The sequence below is a fragment of the Lemur catta genome, chromosome 2 (genome assembly GCF_020740605.2).
Source record: "Lemur catta isolate mLemCat1 chromosome 2, mLemCat1.pri, whole genome shotgun sequence".
Classification (NCBI taxonomy): domain Eukaryota; kingdom Metazoa; phylum Chordata; class Mammalia; order Primates; family Lemuridae; genus Lemur; species Lemur catta.
The window spans coordinates 108,565,055-108,588,017 of NC_059129.1; the positions used below are offsets into that span (position 1 = coordinate 108,565,055).

The 22,963-nt window shown below is 37.0% G+C and overlaps 2 protein-coding genes across 2 annotated transcripts in view; one reads left to right on the forward strand and one right to left on the reverse strand.

Annotated features, from left to right (window-relative positions):
• The window catches only part of NUS1 (NUS1 dehydrodolichyl diphosphate synthase subunit), a 31,234-nt gene extending 20,670 nt beyond the window's left edge, over positions 1–10,564 (forward strand). Inside the window, exons 4-5 of the mRNA XM_045544252.1 lie at positions 1,697–1,796; positions 7,781–10,564. Coding sequence (XP_045400208.1) covers positions 1,697–1,796; positions 7,781–7,871 — 191 coding nt within the window. The 3' untranslated portion in view covers positions 7,872–10,564. The remainder of the gene's footprint in view (positions 1–1,696; positions 1,797–7,780) is intronic.
• A 10,376-nt stretch (positions 10,565–20,940) lies between these two features.
• LOC123633206 (nascent polypeptide-associated complex subunit alpha) lies at positions 20,941–21,776 on the reverse strand. The gene has a single exon (XM_045544253.1). It carries the CDS (start codon positions 21,696–21,698, stop codon positions 21,051–21,053), a length of 648 nt encoding a protein of 215 aa, XP_045400209.1. The 5' UTR covers positions 21,699–21,776; the 3' UTR covers positions 20,941–21,050.
• Positions 21,777–22,963: the final 1,187 nt, after the last annotated feature.

The window sequence follows — 22,963 nt, forward strand, 5'->3', positions numbered from 1 at the left end:
ATTCATTCCTTTTTGATTTTCCCACTTTTAACTGCAAACCGTGGATTTTTGTTGTGCTCTCTCTCCCTTCTGGCTACAACCTCCAGTTCCAAATTGAGTCCCTATCTTTTAGCAGCAAGTGGCAAATCTGCTAGTTCTTGCTGGTAGCCCATGCTGCTGATTGGCAGTTCTCCCCCATTGATTGGTGGTAGTGGTGTGGGGGTTGGAGCAGTCCCAGGTAGGAAGGCCATGGACTCTTGCCAGTTTTTGTTTTTTTAAAGAACAACTAGGCCGGGCGCGGTGGCTCACGCCTGTAATCCTAGCCCTCTGGGAGGCTGAGGCGGGCGGATTGTTTGAGCTCAGGAGTTCGAGACCAGCCTGAGCAAGAGCGAGACCCCGTCTCTACTAAAAATAGAAAGAAATTATACGGACAGCTAAAAATATATATAGAAAAATTAGCCGGGCATGGTGGCACATACCTGTAGTCCCAGCTACTTGGGAGGCTGAGGCAGGAGGATCGCTTGAGCCCAGGAGTCTGAGGTTGCTGTGAGCAAGGCTGACGCCATGGCACTCTAGCCCGGGCAACAGAGTGAGACTCTGTCTCAAAAAAAAAAAAAAAAAAAAAAGAACAACTGTTTGCCTTGGGGCAATATCTAGTACTCCTGAATAATTGTATTCAGTCCAGTTTAATACATATTTTTTAAAGAGAATTTGTCACCCTCTTCATATCACTATTAGTCAGAAGTTCCTTCTGGTCATTTTTTTACTGAAGAGGATTAATTGCTTCTTAGGTGATGGAGAAATATGTGGTGTTCTTCTTTAGTCCATTCACTCTACCAACATGGACTTTTAAAGGCATTTTGTTATGGAAATAATTCTTCAATATTACTGCTGAACAGGCCTGCCTAATCTAGTCTTCTTACTTGACAAATGAAGGAACTGAGCCCTGGAGAGACTGTGTGACAAGCAAGTTAGTGACAGAACTGAGGATATTAAGAACACTTAGAACCTGGGTCTCTTGGATTATATTATCTTTTCTCTTATACAGTGGCTCTTCAAACTTTGTTTTTAAGGAGTTGAAACATTCCTATCCCCTTTTCCCCAAAGCCAGGTCTCATATGGAAACCAGTTCATAAACGAGATAAAAAATGACCACACCTTTGTTGAGACAGATGTTTAGTCTCGTTTTCCCTCTGAGGGTGCTCAGCCTCAGGGAAACACTGAAGACATTTGCACTGCTAGGAATTGGTCTGAGTCTTTACCTATAAAATGAAGGGCATAAGGGAAAGAGGGAGAGTAGATACTTAAGTTCCTTTTCATCTCTGAAGCTATTCGATTCTACAGCCAGAATCAAACTATTGTGCCCTTAGAGCAATGCCTTTCCCAGGATTCCAAGGGAACACCTAAATTGAATCTTGGAAGATGGATGGGATTTGGAGGGTACCATTGGGTTTAGAGTGGGAGTTGGGTTACCCTTTCGTATCAGGTAATCAAACCAGTTAAATGGACTTTTGAGAAAACTTCCACACTGGGAATGAACATAGATACTAAAGTATATGTTGGGGAGGAGAGTGGGGGTGCATAGAGTCATACAGATAAAGCTTTTGAGGAAAACAGTTAAAGCATAAGAAACCAATTAGATTTGCCCCTGGTCTTTTTTTTTTTTTTTTCAATAAGCAATGTATGTTAAGTTCGTGTATATTTCTTTATTTCTAAGGTTCAAATGGTTTCCCTGATCCTGATTTAGTATTGAAGTTTGGTCCTGTGGACAGCACATTAGGCTTTCTTCCCTGGCACATCAGATTGACTGAGATTATGTAAGTAATTAAAAGTGCATTAACTTTGTTTCAATTTAGCAAATGCTTCCTGAGCCTAGCACTGTATTAGATCTAGTGGGAATTCTCAAAGAATTATTATACCGGATACTTTACCTTAGATATTTTGTAATATCAGTGGTAAAATAAAGACATAAATTAGATACAAGAGACTGTATGGTTGTGCAGATGTTTGGTTTATTATCTTAGGAGATCAGGAGTGATAAAATACCTCTGTGGAGCAGAGTTGTTGATTCAACAGAAAGGTATGACTTGATCTGGGGTATATAAAACGGGTAGAATTTTTGTATTTAGAGAAAAGGTGGGAAGTGTAGGGGATGGAAAGGGAAAACCTGGGTGCGTTTTAAAGAAGTAGAGAATTAGCCACAACAGAGAGTCAGTGTTAGGCAGTAGAATGAGATGAAATCAAATAATTTAGGAATTTTGAAGCTTGGAAGTCTTTAAATGCCAGCATAAGGAATGTGTATAATGGTAGCTAGGCAGTAGGAAACTGTTGAGCCTGTAGATAATGTGGGAATGGTGATTTTGGAAGATTAGTTTGGTAGTTATGTATTAGATTGGATTTGGGAAAGGATGAAGTAAAAAGTCAAGTGAAGAGGACATAGCCATAAGTTAGGGTGAAATACAGTGAAGAAAATGAAATCGTTTATTTAGAACAGGACTTGGCAAACTTTTTCTGCAAAGGGCCAGATAGTAAATATTTTAGGCATCGCAGGCCATACAGTCTCTTGCAACTACTCCTCTCTATTGCAACTGCTCAACTCTGCTAGTGTAGATAAACAACCGTAGACAATACATAAGCAAATGGTGTGACAGTTCTTATGACACCTTGTTTACAAAAACAGTTATCGGGTTCATGAGCTATATTTGCCGACCCCTGATTTAGAATAAAGGAGAGACTTAGTAGCCTTTAAAGTATATTTAAATTCTGGGTGATAGAAGGAAAATATTACAATTTCTGTCTGTCGTGAGAAGTAGTTACCAGGTATGATTGCAGGCCCAGACTTTATTAATTATGATAAAGTTAGAGAAGAACTGAAATGACTCCTAAGTTTTTAAATCTAAGTGACTGGGTGATTATGATGTTATTGAGAAGAAACCAGAAAGTGAAGAGAGTATTGATTTTTGAAGAGAAGATATAGGTGATTTTGAGGCCACAGACTGTTTAGGTACAAACACTTAGTAGGACAGATATACAATTGGTGCTTTGGTGAGAAGTCAAGGCTAAAGATGTATATTTGAGGATATCAGTACTCAGGAATCAGTTAAACCTTTAAGAATTGAGGATCTTGGCTGGGCGCGGTGGCTCATGCCTGTAATCCTAGCACTGTGGGAGGCTGAGGCGGGTGGATCGCTTGAGTCAGGTGTTCGAGACCAGCCTGAGCAAGAGCGAGACCCCGTCTCTACTAAAAATAGAAAGAAATTATCTGGCCAACTAAAAAATATATATATATAGAAAAAATTAGCTGGGCATGGTGGCGCATGCCTGTAGTCCCAGCTACTCGGGAGGTTGAGGCAGGAGAATCGCTTGAGCCCAGGAGTTTGAGGTTGCTGTGAGCTAGGCTGACACCATGGCACTCACTCTAGCCTGGGCAACAGAGTGAGACTCTGTCTCAAAAAAAAAAAAAACAAAAAAAAAATTGAGGATCTTTCTAAAGTTTGTGAAGGGGTCCTTTAAGAAATGCTTCTAAAGGCACTCCCTGAATCCATTTTCTTCCCCTGCAAAATGAGAAACATTAACAACTATTTTATGTGATTACTTACATGAAGCTTTAAAAGGATCTGTTGTATACTTAGTAATCACCAGTCACTCAAAGTATGGCTATGATAATAATTATTCCTATTGATATGTGCTTTATAAGAAATCCATTCTAGGATTTTAACAAGTAACCATACCTACCCCAGACTTTTGTTTGAACCAATGCTTCCATTTTTAAATAGGTGCAAATTTTTGATGTTCTGGGAGTTGTCATCAATAACTGGAAAAAAAAAAAGAATGGGATCCACTCAATCAGTCCTAGGTTTTGCTAAGGAGATGCTGTTAATGGAAAGAAAAGAGAACAAAGGAGTAGGAGGAAGTATACTCTGACAAATAACATAGAAAAGAATCAAGAGATCTAGGATATTCACCTTAAAGTCTTTATTATCCTTTATGCTCTGGCAAATACTACTACTACTAGCTTTTGCTATGTATCAGGCACTATCCCCAGCAGTTTACAAGTATTCACTCATTTAACCCTCAAAATATTAGTAATTTACCATTTTACACATTGAAAAAATTGGAGCACACAGAGTAAAATAAGTAACCAAAGCCATGAGAGCAATGGCAGAGCTGTACTTTGAACTTGACGGGTCACGTGCCACAAACAGGGCAACAGAGTAGTGAGCTTTGGTTCCGTCTTAATTTTGTTTGTCTCCCTCCCTCCTTCTTCCTCCCTCCCCTCTCTCCTTCCCTCCTGCTCCCCAATCATCTGGTGAAGCTGCCCAAGCAAAACTAAGGCTAATGTGTTTTATTTCGTTTTGTTAAGTAGGACACCTTCTCTGCATTCGTTCGGAGTCTAAGAATGTTTAAACCTGTTCTGCCCATATCGCACAATATTTATGGGCACATGACACAAAATGGACTTTTTAAAATCTTCTCTCTCCTTTGTACAGAGTTAAGTTTCCAGACAGCTGCTTTGTAGCTTTATTGTCTCCTTTTAGCCTGGTTATCTGACAGTATTAATTAAGACTTTATAGCTATTGACTAAAACAAGTGGCTTATACGAAGATAATGGCAAAATGGCCGTGGAGAGATTCTTTAATGAGCCCTAACTAGGTAGCATTGGTAGAAGTGTCTACTTGCTATGACAAAATACCATAGGTTCCCTATAATAGCTTGTCTTTTAAAAGAAAGTTGATAGGAAAATTCTGTTTGTATTTAAACTGCTACTGATCTCCCATTCTCCTTTGGGTTCTTCCTCAGCAAAAAAAAGAAATCATTTTGTCAGCAAATATTCTCAGTTAACAAGCCTGATACATTTATACACACATCCCTGCGCGTACACACACACACACACACACACACACAGACACACACACAGACATTGTGTGCATTCCAATGAATAGGTGATTTAGGATATACATCATTCAGAATATATGTCACTGCCAGCAGTAATGAGGAAGGACTTGGCTTCATTTTTGGTTTTCTAAATGAGAGAAGATACCATATAATACTATGGCCCAAAAGTTATATTATTTTTTTCCTTCTACGTTTTCATGAACAAGTTACTTATTTAAATACTGACTCAAAATTCTGTTTTGTTGCAGTAACTGTGATAAAACCCTAGTGAGGTGACTCATTGTTAAATGATAATACTCATCACCTGTCAGCCACTCATTAGCATGATTGAAATGGTATAATGTAGCAATTACTATGAATCGTACATTCCCATCATAGTGTCGTCTCGCAGCATCAATAATTGAGGATGTTTGTGAAATCACAGAGGAAGGCAGAAAGTTGAATTAACAAATTCAGGTGTCCACCGCCTCCACTACCAGAGAATAATGACAAGAGCATCTGGAATGAAAATGACAACAGTGATGGTGACAGCTACTATTTATTGAATAATTATTCTTTGCCAGGCACTATAAATTGTTTTACATATATTATCTCATTTACTGCTTCCACCCAGCCTGTAAAATATGTACTATTATTAACAACATTCCACAGAGAATAAAACTGAGACTTAGAGACATGATGTAAATTGCCCAAGATCATATAAGTAGTGAGCAGAAGAGCTAGAATTCAGACCCAGGTAATCTGAATCCAAACTCCATGTGCTTAACACCTTAACTCTCCTCCAGGATTTCTCAACCTCAGCACTGTTGACACACATGCCGGGATAATTCTTTGCTGTCGGGAGCTGCCCTGTAGGACTGTAGGATGCTTAGCAGCTTAGCAGTATCCCTGGCCTCTGCCCACTAGATTCTAGAAGCACTTTTCTCCTCTGCTTTTCTCCTCCAGCTGTGGCAGCCAAAATGTCTCCAGATGTTGCCCACTGCCCCCCTGGGGGCAACGTTGCTTACCTGCTCCAGTGGAAAACTACCCTGACCTTTCTTTATACTGATTATATAACCTCATGTCATTAAATAATCTTTAAGAATATAATTTTAATGGCTATAGTATATTTTATTGAATACCAGACGAGTATTCTACCTAAAATATTACTTTTGATTATTTTATAAGGAAAAATTATGTTTGGTAATGTAAAACAATCAAGTTCTTTGAAATCTACCCTTTTGTTGTATGTAAGATACAAAGGTAAGCCTAGTCAATAAAATAATAAGCAGGAGGTGACTTACATTGCAGAGATCATTAACTTCATTCTTTAAAATGTGTCACCATTTTTCACCTGGAATAGTTCAGAAGATAAAATGAAGGAGATTTTCAGTAACAAATTTCTTTAATAGTAAAAGAGTTTGTTTACTGTACATAGACGTAGCCTAAGTTAACAATCAAATAAAATATAGCTGCATGCATATATTTCTGAAAATGAAAATACATTCATTATTCAAATGTTTAAAAATCAGAATTTTATTATTTTCCTAAAATGCCTAATAAATCAAAATTTACTGAAAAAAAATTCTTCAATCTTGGGTGCAAAAGGAACAAAAAGTATTAAAGAGACAGAAGAAAACACATAGCATGTTAGAGTCAGAAAGAACTGTACATCATCCAGTCCTACCTTCTCATTTTATAGGTAAGGAAAATGGGGAAGAGACATTGTTCAAGCTTGTAACAAGTAGTTATTAATAGAATCCAGATCTCCCAAGTCTGAGTTCCTTAGGGTGGGCATATGTTTCTCTTATCTGGTTTTGTCCAGGGGTTTTCAAGTCATTTTCCATGTCTTTCAGTAAGCTCCAAGGATGGCAGCAGTGATGCCTTGTGAAGCTGGGAGTGGTTTGAAGGGAGGAAGAACAGATAGATCTTGGTTTGAAACTTGGCTACGCAGCTCAATAAAATGAGTTTGGAAGGTTATTTAAACTCCTCTATATTTATAAAATGGACATTTTAATGTGGAGTTGAGGATTTAAATTGATAATGAACATGAGATACCTAGTACATAACAGACTTTCCCATGGACCTGTGTACATACGTCTGTCATAGATCTATCACATCATTTTGAGGTTTTCTTTGTATTTGTCTACCCTTCACCAGACTGAGCACCATGAAGGCAGGAAAATGTCTCAGCCATAATACAGAGAAGTAGAAGGATGGGGCCCTGACAGAACAGACTGGGAAATAGCAAGAGAACTTCTGAAGCATGGAGGGGTAGTGGCACTCAGTGTTTATTGAGGAGTGATAGGAGATGAGGCTGTTGGGGTAAGATGAGGAAGAGTAGGAAAGTGGGGAGTTTGAGGAGGACATTTGAAGCAAGCTTTAGCAAAAAGAAGGTCATTAAATGTGTTCTTTGAGGATATCATTTTAGTAGAGTGGGTTAATAGCAGAGAGTATTAAAAGATGATAAAGGATTGGGGGAAGTGGGTGACTTGGCTCACCATATGGCTTCAGTATATCATCACGTGAGGATGCTGTTCAGCTCTGCCCAGCATTAAGCCTGGCTTTCCTAAACCGTTAAGTAGTACTGGCATTACTGTAAGAGGAGTTCTTAAAGTGGCACTAAATGAGATACTTTATACATAGATCTTCAGCTTTGCGTTAATCTAGGCTTATGCTTTAACAGGTTATGAATCTCTAACTCCAAGTTGCTTTTCTCTTCTTGTGGGAAAAAGAGCAGATTAATTTTTACTTGAACTGTTTCACAATGAATTTATATAATCTTTTACTAAAAATGGTTTGGCATATTCTGCTTGTAATTTACTTTCTTTTGTCCTTAACCTTTGTTTTTTTGGTAATTATCCTCTGGTTTCCCCCATCAAACTACAGTGTATGTCTAATTGCTTTTTCCTCCCTGTGTTTTCAGCTCTTTGCCTTCCCACCTAAACATCAGTTATGAGGACTTTTTCTCTGCCCTTCGTCGGTATGCAGACTGTGAACAGCGTGTGGGGAAGTAGTGATCCTTGGTTGTGTAATTTGATTTAGGCTTTTGGAGAAAAGGACCCAAGTGACTCTGATGTTTACAAAGCACCTATGAAGCCCTGTATACACCTAGTTCATAATCCTCATAATTTATCAACAAACACAAAAAAGTGTCTTACTTGAGAGTGAGTGTGTGTGTGCTTGTGTGTGTGCATGTGTGTATGTATGGAAATAAACTTATAAATGGGGGAAGTATTGGAGAAGGAAATATAAAGACCTACAACCTTGAGCAAATAGCATTGTTTTAGGAGCTGAAATTTCAGATTTGAAGTCTTCAGTCCCAACCACTTTCCTGTTTTTGTGGGGAGAAGGAGGGCTGATTAGAGCTGTTCTGGTTGTTGGGGGAGGAGAATAATTTTTGTTCAGTCCTTCCTAGTGACCAAACTTTAATTTTTAAGAACAATATATTGACTTATTAAATGGAAGCATTCTGAGTTTGAGGGAGCTCCAGAGGAATGGAGTTCTGTGTTGGTCATATGTTAAGAGCTTGCTCACTTTTGAAGCCAAGGGAATACCTGTCTTCAGATATCCGTCCATTTTCATCTCTTCATTATAGTCAAACAATGTGACTTGAGAGTATTGCTCTGGTGTCAGTGTTCTGGGTTGTGAAGATCATTTGAAAAAGAATTCTTACTACATTGAAATGCAGAACTTTAGAAATTTAAATATTGGATTAGACAGTCAAAAAAAAAAGGGTAAATAAGTTGTAATGTTAAAAGTAAAGTTGGAAAATTTCCTAAAAAAGGAAAGAATGTTTTGATTTCCTTTTTTGTTTGGTGGGCAGTATGCTATATAATACCCAAAGTTGGTTCAAATAATATTTCCATTAGCTATTTTTATTTAAAATAAATATTTGAGGGAAGTTACCAAGGCAGCTCTTTTCCTCAAAAGTAACCTGTTCCTCTTTGGAATAGCACTTTTAGGGCCATGTTAATACCTGGGATTTTTACTCAGTAAATCCTGATGGTTACTTTGGATGAAAGATCTTTAAAGTAGGTTTGAGGCCTGTATAGGGAATAAAATACTACCAAAGTCTATAAAAATAATTTAAATTAATTTTATATGTTCTCTTTTATAACAGAGAACAGCACTGGTTCTGTTATTTTTAAAATGAATAAATGATTTCATGATATGTGTTTAACATTTCTTCCCTCACTGCTGATTCTTGGGTAGAAACCATTCTGATAGACTGTTTTCAGAAAACTCTCTTATGAACACGTGTACAATAGTTATCTAAAATTGTACATTCAGATGGTTCAAATATTAGATTTCAGAAGTATGAAAAAGCAAAGAAGACTGGATTTGGAAAGCATGTTCTAGAATTGCTTGTCAAATTCTGAACTATGAAGAGTAAATGTTTCAACTTTGGATTACAAAACCCCATTTATGATTTTAAAATACAATTGAAATAAAAATGATTAAGTTTAAATTTTGGTCTAGTCATGTTACTTTGTATTTCCTAGGCCTTTGTATGTTTTAAGACTTGAGTTTTTTTGTCTCAATTTATTGCTGAAAGTTTTGTGTGAAGCTTATCTAAACTTTATCAGACAATTTCTGATTTCTATTCCCCTTTCCTGTGATTTATGTTATATGGAGACTTTTTTGGCTTAGGTTAAGACTGAATTTATGCCTTTTATAAATATGATAGGTATAAATGTCTTTCATAAACATTCTGGAGTATGTATAATTTAAATGAATTTAATTTAATGGACCCAGTTGAAATGAAGGAATTTAATAGTTGTTAAAATACAGGTAGCCAAATTACCCATTAGAATATAGCCCAAGTTACTAAAGGTTTAATATTTGAATTTTTGTACTTTTATTTTCTCCTTCCATTTCATAAGTGTGTACATTAAATTACATCCATAGCCTATGACCTGAACTATTGTAAAGTCCTAAGAAGAGACCCTTACAAGTTGCTAAGTGTTCTGAATTCAGATATAGGCATTCCAGAACCTTCTATGTATGAGCTCAGCTGCTAGTACAGTCTTCACAACTTGAATGGCATTGGTTGTTCTATAATTCCTGCCAAAATTATCACAATTTATGCATCATAAGGGCTCCCTTTGATCTCCCAAGAACTGATAATTTTAAAGAAAAGTTTGTGTCTTTATACGTGTATTGAAGGATATTGTCTTTAAATTATTTCTTCCTGACACTCTCAAAATGGAAAAATGACTAAATTAAACCGCCTTTCTAGATGGCAGTTTGGAGCATAGAAAGAAATTGGAGGATTTGAATTCCATTGCCACTTCTCATGTTTTGTTTTTTTAAAAGCAATTGATTACTGTCATAAAGTTTAAAAGCTGGTTTTAATGTGAATAGCAGATTCTGGTATATTGTGACTAAGGCTTAAGAATGCCTGTCTTTAAGAGGAAGGTGTTACAATATTAATGAACAGTGCCAAATACACTGTGCATATCTACAATTTAATCTTTGAATGTATGTTGATTAGCTAGCTCGCTCCTCCTTTAGTGTGGTGGTACCATGCATAGAGTCAATCAGATCCTTGTGATGTTTTGTATGGACTTTGGCAACATGTAAATAATGTGTAAAGCAAGTTTTTATGATTAAGGAATCAAATTTGTTGAATTTTATTATCGAAAGTTGAAATTTAACATGTATGAACAAAAACCAATAAAAGAATATACTCTTTTCATGGACTGTAGTATGTGAATGCTACATTTATTGTGAACATTTAGGAGCTGCAAAAATGTAATGAGACACTCATATGACTAGATAGTAATACTATTTTTTTAGATGATATGCTCTCGATTGAAATACATTCTCGTTTTTACCAGGTTAAACATATTTGAAATCTTACAATGTTACTTTTTGTTGGATAATAGATAAAATTTAGCTTTGCCATTGCTAGAATTGTCAAAATTCCACAGTAATTAAAATATGAATTGATTTTCACTGAATATGGAAGTGCCGAATTAAAAATGTATATGTTTATCCTTTTAAAAAGGAATTTGATAGGAAATTAAAAGGTAAGAGCTATAGTTTGTCTTATGCTGCATAGAGTATTCACCTCCTAACTTGAAGATCTAATTATAAGACAGTTGGATTGTTTTGCATAGTTTTCATCTGTTAATAAAATCAAGTTTACCAAAGGTCACATTTTAACTCTGATTAATGGAAAATGCCTTTAACAAAAATTTCTGTGGTAAAAGTTCAGGATAGTTTGAAGTAAAACCCAAGAAACAAGATTAGTTTCAGCAGATGTCCAAGATCCTGGCTGATAGGACATAAACGGTGATAAAATTGGTGGAAAAAGGTAGTGAAAAAGAATTTGCTTAAGGTTTAAAAAAATTAGAGAATTATAGAAAAAATTAGAGAATTCAGAGAAGCAAAAATAAAGCAAAGTAACCTCATTGATTACATTTTTGGCGATAATCGTTCCAGAATTTTTTTGTACATATATTTTAAAAAATATATCCTACTGTAACAGGTTTAATAAAGAAATGCTTTTTAAACAATAAACTAGAAATTGACAGTCTTGTGTTCTGTTTTGTATTTGTTATTGTGTCTGGATATAAACAATTGTATCAACATGTGAAAATAAAATGTTTAGAAAAAATTAGTCCACATTCAGTTATCCTTAATGAATATTTAACTTTGGTCCAAATTCTTCAAGTAATTTTATGTTCATCTCTTCTGTCCATCTTATAGTGATTCAGAGACTATAAATTAATTTTAGCAATCATATCCAGATGATTGCAAGAAACAAAAGTTGACTCCCAGATCAAACTATTTGGAATATCTGCTATTGACCATGTTTATATTCCCCTTCATCAATACTAGTAATTTCAATTTCTGTTAAGAAAAATTCAGAATTTGAGTGAGTACTAATAGCATAGTTCTATATACTAGTATCTAATATTTCCACTCCGATGAAGATTTATTTCAATTACTATATCTTATGGATTCAGAATTTGAGTGAGTGCTAATAGCATAGTTCTATATACTAGTATCTAATATTTCCACTCTGATAAAAATTTATTTCAGTTGCTATGTCTTATGGGTTCAGAATTTGAGTGAGTGCTAATAGCATAGTTCTATATACTAGTATCTAATGTTTCCACTCTGATGAAGATTTATTTCAGTTGTTATATCTTATGGGTTTGGTTCTGTGAACACTTCCTTTATTTAATGGGTATTTTGCGATGTTAATTATCAGTAACAGCTGTACATAACACCTTCATCTTTTTACATGTAATGGAGAAGTAGATAGGTAATGCTGATGGCAACCAACTGTTTTCTCCAGAGAGGAACCTGTGTTTTAATTAGATTTCAGACAATTAGAAAGAAAATAGGACATCAAGAAAAATGTGGAAACTACTTACACAGGGATGTTTGACATACCATTTGTCTAATGCAGTGATTCTCAATTGGAGCTGTTCCCCGCGCGCCCCCGCCCCAGTGGACATTTGACAATATCTGGAAGCATTTTTGTCAGCCCAGAGCAAGGAGAGATACCACTGGTATCTGGTGGGAAGAGGCTGAGGATGCTGCTAATCATGCTACGATGCACAGGACAGCCCTTGCAACAAAGAATTACCCAGCCTCAAATGTCAGTAGTGTCGAGGCTCAGAATCTTTGGTCTGGTGTGATTTCTATGGTTTTGTCACTTTTTATTTGAGGAAGGATGGTGCTGGATGTTGCCTAAATATACTATAAAGTAATTTTAAAAGACAAGTTTGTTTAGATTTCAATCTGTAGATCATATTTTCGAGATGAAAAAAATTCATTATATGTGCATGTTTTAATTGTATAAAATGATATATTTTTCCCACTCATGGATTTTATTCATTATATTTACATTTATCTGACATTTTGTACCTACCAGTTTTCCAAAGACTGTCAGTTTGTTGTCTTAAGTTTATTTGAAAGAAAATAATGGTTTATTTGGCCAGATAGTAATGGGTTACCCATGTATATAATGTTATAAGAAATCCCATGCTTCATATTACACATTATAGAGACATTAAATTAGCAGCTTCTCATTCATCCTGTAGTTTAATCACTTGCATTGTTCTCAAAAATGATGTTTAAAATGCTTGTTTGTAGCACATCCTAGGCTTGCTTTTAAGGTCACGTCTCCAAGAATAATGACTAAATCATTGTTTAATTTCTTTGCCTCTTGTTTTTAAATAATTCTGGTGGCTTTCTTTAGCTTTCTGATACTCATTGATTGAGGTGGTTCTAACCTAATGTGATTTCCCCAAATATTAATTGCAGTTCAAATAAGTAAAGAGAGTGTGCTTTAAAAAGAGATTTTGCTTGGCCTAGAGGAAGATGACTTTTCTGAGGGTTAATTACAGAGAAATAAACCTACTTTTGTTCAGGTACATATGGGATATAAATGTGTATGAGAAACTAGGCCTGATACCTTTGTCATTGACTTTAGAGTGTGTAACACCATATATAAAGAATTCAGGAGATAAATAGGAATGCCCAGAAAATCTCCAGGCAAATGACGTCATTAAAGATTTATAGGTTAGGTCATTAAATATGAAACATCTGATTTCAAATCAAAAGTGTAGTTTATTGTATCTCAAATAAGAAGCAGTACAGTTAATCAAAGTATGAGCCTAAACTATCAATACAGTTTTGCCATCTTAACATTAGCTTGTTTATGGCAGCAGCGAAGAAGCCTGGAGAACGGGAGGCAATGAAATCATAAAAGATGTTTCCCACAGCTTGTTGAAAATTGAATATTTTTCCTTGCAAGAAGTGGGTCAAAGCCTGGAGAAAGTGGTAGTCAGTTGGTGCAAGGTCTGGTGAATATGGTAGATGACAGAGAGTTTCCAAGTCCATCTTCTGTAGTTTGAGCAGCATTATTTGTGCAACTTGTGGTCAAGCTTTATCTTGCAAGAGGATTGGCCTGTCTCTATTGACCAATCTCAGCTGCTTAATCTCAAGTATCCTCATCATTTCATCCAGTTGGTTGCAGTAGACATCCTCTGTAATCCATCGACCAGGTTTCATGAAGCTGTAGTGGATAATACCAATGCTGGACCACAAAACAGACACCATTAGCTTTTTTTGATGAATATTTGGTTTTGGACTGTGTTTTGGCACTTCATCCTTATCTAACCATTGTGCCGAATGCTTGTGATTGTCAAAAAGAATCCATTTTTCATCACACCTAACGATATGGTGTAGAAATTGTTTGCCTCTATGTCGTGACAGGAAAGAAAGGCAAGCAAGCCTCAAGATCATTTCTCTTCTGATGCTCGTTTAATTCATGTGGAACCCACCTATCCAATTTCTTTACCTTGCCGATTTGTTTTAAATGGTCCAGTATTGTTGGAATAGTAACGTCAGACCTTGCTGCTAATTCATGTGTAGGTTGAGGTGGATTTGCTTCTACTACGGCTTTCAGCTCATCATTATCCACCTTGGTTTCAGGGTGCCCATATGGCTCATTTTCTTCAGGATTTTTTCTCCTTATTTTCAATCTCAGTGTTAAAATCTTCCCCTGAGCCACAAATGTGGTCAGGTTTTTATTTTTCCCCCAAATATGGGAGTACAAATGTTTTTGGTTATATGGATTGCTTTTGTAATGCTTGAGTCAGAGCTATAAGTGTGCTCATCACCCAGAGAGTGTACATTGTACCCATTAGGTAGGTTTTCACCCATCCCCTCCTCCCACCGCCCCCCCACTTGATTTCCACTGAGTTTTGCTTCTTTCTGTGCACATGTGTGCTCATCTGTTAGTTCCAATTAAATAGTGAGTGCATGTGGTGTTTGTTTTTCCATTCTTTAGATATTTAGGATAATGGTCTCCAGTTCCATCCAAATTGTTGCAAAAGGCATTAATTCATTTTTTAAATGGCTGAATAGTACTCCATGGTTTGCACATAACACATTTTGTCAGTCCACTCATGAATTGATGGACACTTGAGTTGATTCCACATCTTCACAGTTGTGAATTGTGCTGCAATAAACATTTGAGTGCAGGTATCTTTTTGATAAAATGACTTCTTTTCCTTTGGGTAGATACCCGGTAGTGGGATTGCTGGATCAAATGGTAGGTCTACTTTTAGTTCCTTAAGGAATCTCTGTACTTTTCAATAGAAGTTACACTAATTTGCAGTCCCATCAACAGTGTATAAGCATTCCTTTCTCTCTGCATCCATGCCAGCATCTTTTGTTTTGGGACTTTCTAATAAAAGGCATTCTAACTGGGGAAAGTTGGTAATCTTACTGTGGTTTTACTTTGCATGTTCCTTATAATTAGTGATATTGAGTGTTTTTTCATATGTTTATTGGCCATTTGTCTATCTTCTTTCCGAATGGCCAAAGCAATCTCAAGCAAAAAGAATGAAGTTGGAGGCACCACATTACCAGACTTCAAACTGTACTACAGTAGGCTACAGGAACCAAAACAGTGTGTATTGGCACAAAAGTAGAGGCAGACCAATGAAACAAAACAGAGAACCCAGATATAAAACCATACACCTACAGCTCACTGATCTTTGACAAAGCAGACAACAATATACACTGGGGAAAAGAAACCCTATTCAATAAATGGTGCTGGGAAAATTGGATAGCCACATACAAAAGAATGAAACAGGATCCATATCTCTTTCCACTCTCAAAAATTAATTCCAGATGGATAAAAGACTTAGATGTAAGGCACGAAACCATAAGAATTCTAGAAGAAAATGTAGGAAAAACTCTTCTAGATATTGGCCTAGGCAAAGAATTTATGAAGACCCCAATGGCAATCATGGCAACAACAAAAATAAATAAATGGGACTTGATTAAATTAAAAAGGTTTCGCACAGCTAAGGAAATAATTAACAGAGCAAATAAACAACCTACAGAATGGGAGAAAATATTTGCATGATGTGCATCCGATAAAAGGCTAATAACCAAAATCTACAAAGAACTCAAGTGAATCAGCATGAAAAAAACAACCCCATTAAAAACTGGGCAAAAGACATGAACAGAAACTTTTCAAAAGAAGATAGACAAATGGCTTCAGGTTTTTTATTTTTTTTTTTTATTCCTTCAGTTATATGTGGCTTCTCTCCTTTCTCCCTCACTATTTAACATCCTGAAAGCCTTTAACTATTGCCAATATCCTTATTTCTTCCAAATTCCTGATCCTCTTACCATTTTCCCATGTAACTTAGCACCTAACATACTATGTGATTTACTTAATTATTAAGCTTATTTTTTATAGCCTGCCTCCCACTAGAATGTAAGCTCAATCAGGGTGGGAACTTTTAAAAAAAATGATTTATATATTTTAATTGACATAAAACTTGTATATATTATGTACAATCATTTATTTTGATATGTGTATACATGTGGAATGGTTAAATGGAGCCAATTAATATATACATTACTTCACATACTTATTTTTTTATGGTAAGAACACTTAAAATCTACTCTCAGAGATTTTCAAGAATACAATACTTTGTTATTAATTTCCATGTTGTACAATAGATCTCTTAAACTTACTCCTCCTGTCTAACTGAAATTTTGTATCCTTTGACCAACATCTTCCCAACGCCTGCCCCAACCCCTCAGCTCCCAGTAGCCACCATTCTACTCTCTGTGAGTTAACTGTTTAGATTCCACATGTGAAATGATTTGGTATTTGTCTTTCTGTGCCTGGTTTATTTCACTTAACATAATGTCCTCAAGCTTCATCCATGTTGTCCCAAATAAGAGGATTTCCTTCTTTTTTCCAGAAGAGTATTCCATTGTGTATATATACCACATTTTCTTTATCCATTCACTTGTTGATGGACATTTATATTGTTTCCATATTTTGGAGATTGTGACTAACACTGTAGTGAACTTGGGAATGCAGATATCTCTTTGACATACTGATTTCATTTCCTTTGGATAAATACTTAGTAGTGAGATTGCTGGATCATATGGTAGTTCTGTTTTTAATTATTTGAGAAACCTTCATACTGTTTTCTGTAATGGCTGTACTAATTTACCTTCCCCCAACAGTGGAAAAAAGCTCCTATTTCTCTACATCCTCTCCAACATTTATCTTTTATTTTTCATACTAACCATTATAATAGGGGTGAGGTGATATCTTATTGTGGTTTTAATTTGCATTTCCCTGATAACTAGTGATGTTGAGCATTTTTAAATATGTCCATTGGTCATTTGTATGTCTTTTTTTATAAAAGAAATATCTGTTCAAGTCCTTTCCCCATTTTTTAATCCTGTTATTTGTTTTTTTGCTATTGAGCTGTTTGAGTTGTTTGTGTATTTTAGATATTAACTTCTTATCAGATGTATGGTTTGCAAATATTTTCTCCCATTTCATAGGTTGTCTCTTTACTCTGTTGATGGTTTCCTAGTCTGTGCAGAAGTTTTTAGTTTGATATAATCCTATTCGTCTAATTTTGCTTTTGTCATGTGTGCTTTTGGAGTCATATATAAAAAAATCATTGTCTAGACCAATGTCATAGAGCTTTTCCTCTATGTTTTCCTGTAATAGTTTTACAGTTTCAGGCCTTACATTTAAGTCTTTAACCCATTTTGAGTTGGTTTTTTGTAAATGATATGAGTAAGGGTCTAATTTCATTCTGCATGTGGATGTCCAGTTTTTCCAGAACCATTTATTAAAGAGACCATCCTTTCCACATTCTGTGTTCTTGGTACCTATGTCTAAAATCAATTGACCGTAAATGTGTGGATTTATTTCTGGCATCTTGATTTTGTTCCATTGGACTATGTGTCTGTTTTTATGCTGGTACTATGCTATTTTGATTACTATAGCTTTGTAGCATACTTTGAAGTTGAGTAGTGTGATACCTCCAGCTTTGTTCTTTTTGCTCAAGATTACTTGGGCTATTTGGGATCTTTTGTGGTTCCATATGAATTTAAGGATTGTTTTTTCTGTTTCTGTGAAAAATGTTATTGGAATTTTGATAGAGATTGCATTGAATCTGTACATAACTTTGGGTAGTGTGGACATTTTAACAATATTCTTACAATTCATGAACATGGAATATCTTTCCATTTATTTGTGTCTTCTTTAATTTCTTCATCCATATAGTTTTCATTGTACAGGTCTCTCACCTCCTTGGTTAAACTAATTTCTAAGTATTTTTTTGGTAGGTATTGTAATGGGATTTTAAAAAATTCTATACACCAACAATGAGCCATCTAAAAATGAAATATTTGTTTGGTGAGTATCTATTAACTCTTTTTAAAATCTAACTTATGCCAACCTGCTCTTTTAAACGATGAACCTAGAAGTTACTAAGGCCAAATCTAATAACTGGTTGCAGCATTTTACACTTCTCACTTTGTTACTTGTTTTATGTTTCTCTTTTGGTTTCTATGCTTTATTGAAGTTTATCATTCATTTATTTTCATTAAAAAAAATCCTAGAAAAGCCTCTAGTATTACTTCTTTAACCTGTTTTTGTTGTTGTTATTGAATTCAAAAGCCTGCAAGCGGTCATCTGTTATTCCAGGCACTGTGCTAATAAGTACTAGAGATGTAAGCAGGATTCAAAAGGCCCTACCTTAAAAGGTACAGTGCAAGATTAGTATTGACAAGAAGGAAAACTTTTTCCTCAGAGATAGAGCAGATATTTTGAGGTGTGGGAGACAGACACATAAACGGATAATTATAGTTTGATGTGGTATCTGCAGTCATGGTTGCCTCACCATGTTGGGTCAAGGAGGATGCCTAATCCAGTGTGGTGGCTGGGAAGACAGGAAAGGGTTTCAAGAAGAAATGGCATCTGAGCTGAATGAGATTGCTTGTTAACAGTGAAGTCAGTGGGGGCAAATAAGATATCTCAGGAAGAATAAAAAGAATCTGAAGTGAGCATGGGAATCTCAACATTCAAGTTACTGGAAGGGGAAGTGTGAGGCAGGAAGTAATAAAAGGGAGGCAAGAGAGGGACTGCTGGGCCTGAACGTAAGTTTAAAAACTTCACCTTTGTAGGTAGCAGGTGACAGAGTGAAATGGTCAGAATTGTACCTTTGATGATTCTGGCAGCTGCAGGAAGAAGAGATTTGAGAGGAACTATACAGTGAGAATTTGGTGTAAGGAAACCAGCCTTTGAACCTCTCTTATCTCCACGTTGGAGAGACCTGGCTCAGGGCCAGAAGATGAGCAAAGGATTATGATTGTTTTTGAGACAGAGTCTGGCTCTGTTGCCCTGGGTAGAGTGCAATGGTGTCATCATAGCTCACTGCAACCTCAAACTCCTGGCCTCCAGCGATCCTCTTGCCTCGGCCTCATAAGTATTTGGGACAACAGGTGTTCACCACCATGCCTGGCTGATTTATTTATTTTAGTAGAGATGGGCTCACTCCTGCTCAGGCTGGGCTCAAACTCCTGGCTCAAGCAATCCTCCTGCCTCAAGCAATCCTCCTGCCTCAGCTTACCAGAGTGCTAGGATTACAGGCGTGAGCTACTGCGCCCAGCCACAACAAATACTTTTTAAATGAATTATAAGTATCTTGTGTACGGAGATTTAATGTTTCTATTCCCTGCAATATATAACATGGTGTATAGTGTATGGTTAGACCTCCATAAACTATTTAAATGGACTTGATGTCTTTTGAATCTCCTATATGTATATTAACATATTATCATGTTAACCTTTGTAAAACATTCTGTATTACTTCACCACGCGAAGTCCTTCCTCTAATCCACAGTATAAAGGCAAACTCCTAAACCAGACATTCAGGATCCTATATTGCCTAAATCCAGCTACAGCAACTCTTCTGAACAGTTGGTTTATTTATTGATGACACCATCACTGCCTGTTGAGCTCTGTGTAACTTGCCAGGCTGGATCTTAAAAGACTGCAGCTTCCTTTTCCTTGCTCTGGGAGCCCTGAGGCCATCAGAGAGCAAAGAGGGTAAAGAGAGAGAAAGAGAGAGAAAGAAAGAAACCCAGCCAGCAGGCTGTTCCAGCCATTCCCAACATGTGAGTGAAGTTATCTTGAATATTTGAGCCCCAGCTGAATGCAGCATGGTGAGTGACTCCATGCTATGTGGAGCAAAAGAACTTTCCAGCAGAACACCTTGCTTGAATTTCTAACCCAGTGAATCATGAGCAAATAAATAGTCATTATTTCAAGCCAGTAAGTTTTGGGGTAGTTTGTTCTGCAGGAATAGAAAACCAAAATATGTGTCTCTTTTCATAAGCAAGTTTGAAGGTCTTTTCACGTTTAATAAACATTTTCCTTTTTTGGAATATTTTTCTTTTTTACATGTCTATACACTTCCTTGCCTGCTGCTTACCTCCTGCTGTGCCATCTGGTTCCCACGTTTCATGGAAAAGAATTTTCCCCGGACAGGCGGTTGGGGTATGTGTGTTGGGGTAGGGTAGGGGGGTGGTGGGTGGTGGTGGGGCGGGTGGTGGAGCTCAGGTGGTGATCAGGCAGTGATGTGTGGCTGGATTCCTAATAGGCTGGAGACTGGTACCGGGCTGTGGCCCAGGGGTTGGGGACTACAGGTGTAGTGGACAGCCAGCATTCTGATGGCTGTCCACTCTCCAAACTTTCCCTCCTGTTTGGGATAATATACCACTGGTGTAGTCTTGGTGGCAGACAGGCTACTATCCCTAATTATAGTAGCCAAAATGGCCAAACCTTCCCTCTCCTCCTTTCCTAGGAGTCGGGACTTGGTCATGGGATCAGGGCTCAGTTAATCAAACCTTCCCACCCAGAACTTTGCACCTTTAGTGACTAACATGTGCATAAGCACAGTTGGGCGTAATTCATGGCAGCAGGGGTAGCTGTTTCTCCCAAAAGCTCTTGTTTCTTCCCTTCAGCACTGCCTTTGGTGTTGGCCCACATTCAAAGTTGGGTTTTCCAGCATCCCACCAATGATGTCAACTCCCAGTATCCTTCTGATAAATTCTCTTTTTACTTGAAAGAATGAGTGTTGGTTTCTCTTACTTTCAGTTTAAAGATTTCTAAAAATTAGAATGATTCTTCTTAGTATGTTAGTATCTAGCTTAGTTCTTAATATTTTCTTAGCATTTCAGGCTTTATTAATTCAATAGGATTTCTTTTTTTTTTTTTTTTTCATCCAACAAGAAGCCATAACTTTATTAATAATAGAAACAGTACAAATTTCAAACCAAGCTGCAGTTACTCTTTTGAAACACCAAAAAAAGTCCTTGTTTTCAGATGGTTACATTGTTAATTCCATAATAGCATTTACAATATCATTACTGTTGTTCTTCAGGGCTCGGACTGCCTTTGCTCTCGACACATTTGCTTGTGACATGACCAATTCTATGTCTTTAACTTCCACACCTGTTTCATCAACCTCTTCCTCTTCACTCTCCTCTTGTACAGTTGGAGTCTGTGTGTTTTCTTGAATGTTTGAAACAGCTTCACCTTGAACTTTGAATTTTTCAGCAGCCGCTAGCTGTGCCTGCTGAGATAAATCTTCGATCTTGGCTTCCCCAAAAACTATGTAGGTATCTGAAGCTGGGCTCTTGTAGACATCTGGTTTTGTGATGACAAAGAGGATATTCTTAGATTTCCGGATAGTGACTCTAGTAACTCCTGTAACCTGTCGAAGACCCAGTTTGGACATAGCCTTCCGTGCCTTCTTTTCACTCCGACTCTGTTTTGCTTTACTGACTGGTTCTTCATCGATTTCAGCTGCTGCTGCCAGCTGTGCTTGTTGTGTGGTTGCTTGTGTGGAATCTTGTTCCTCGAGCTCTGGTACTGATTCATCACTGTCAGATTCTGTTCCAGACCCTGTCTCAGCCTGAGGCTGTGGCAACTCCTGCTCTGTAGCAGGGACGGTTTCTGTGGCTTCACCGGGCATTTTGTGCAAGGAACACGGAACCAAAATGGCACCAGAAAGAGACCAAGCGAGAGCGTGACCCACGCCTGTTGCAGAAGGAAGCCCTCAATAGGATTTCTGACTCAGAGATAGTGCAAGTGAGCCATCATGTACAGTCTTAAACTTATTAACGTTAGTTGGTTATATTTTCAAACCATACCAAATTGTATAAAGTAATTGAAACGTGTAAGCAGGTGTTTTTTTTTTTTTGACAAGTTAGCTAGTGTCTGCACCATTATATCGCCCAGAGTAACTATAATTCTGCTTGATATTCAATGGCAAGGTATTTTTGTTGAATAAGTGGATGAATAATATGGTTCATGTAGGAAATCATATAATAGGTAAACTTATTATTGAGAGCTTACTTCATGCCAGTCATTGTTTTAAGTATTTACGTACTTATTTAATCCTCGTAACAATCTTATAAGGGAGGTACCATTAAAATTCCTATTTTGCAGATAAGGAAATGGAGGCAATGGCAAAAGAAAAAAAAAAAAAGGCAGCTGGTAGTCTTGTTACTCCCCAGTGCTTATAACTTCAGTCATGATGAGTAAGTCAGTTCTGTAAGACTTTCTGGCTTCTGAAGTGCAGCCAGGTCCACACAGCTCAGCCACTGCAAGCTTCACATGTCCTTTATGTGTTGCTTAGTGTGGGTTTCAAAATAGCACCACATACAGATGGTGCAGCTGGCCTGGCAGGTGTAGATTGGAGCCATCTGCAGAATTTCACAAATAAATCTGTAGTTTAATTTGTTACAGGTATATAAAAGTAATAGTAGTGCACTATCTTAATGTATAATCTTTTTTTTTTTTTTTTTTTTGAGACAGAGTCTTGCTCTGTTGCCCGGGCTAGAGTGAGTGCCGTGGCGTCAGCCTAGCTCACAGCAACCTCAAACTCCTGGGCTTAAGCGATCCTACTGCCTCAGCCTCCCGGGTAGCTGGGACTACAGGCATGCGCCACCATGCCCGGCTAATTTTTTCTATCTATATTTTAGTTGGCCAGATAATTTCTTTCTATTTTTAGTAGAGACGGGGTCTCGCTCTTGCTCAGGCTGGTCTCGAACTCCTGAGCTCAAACAATCCGCCCGCCTCAGCCTCCCAGAGTGCTGGGATTACAGGCGTGAGCCACCGCGCCCGGCCCTTAATGTATAATCTTTTTTAAAGGAACAACTTCCTCATCTAGAAAATCATTTGGGATCACTTAAGGCAATCTCAATTTTATACCTCAGTTGAAAACCATATGGAGAA

Bases quoted from the DNA above. Each gene is read 5' to 3' on its own strand.
- LOC123633206 (XM_045544253.1), bottom strand. From the start codon at position 21,698: ATGCCCGGTGAAGCCACAGAAACCGTCCCTGCTACAGAGCAGGAGTTG.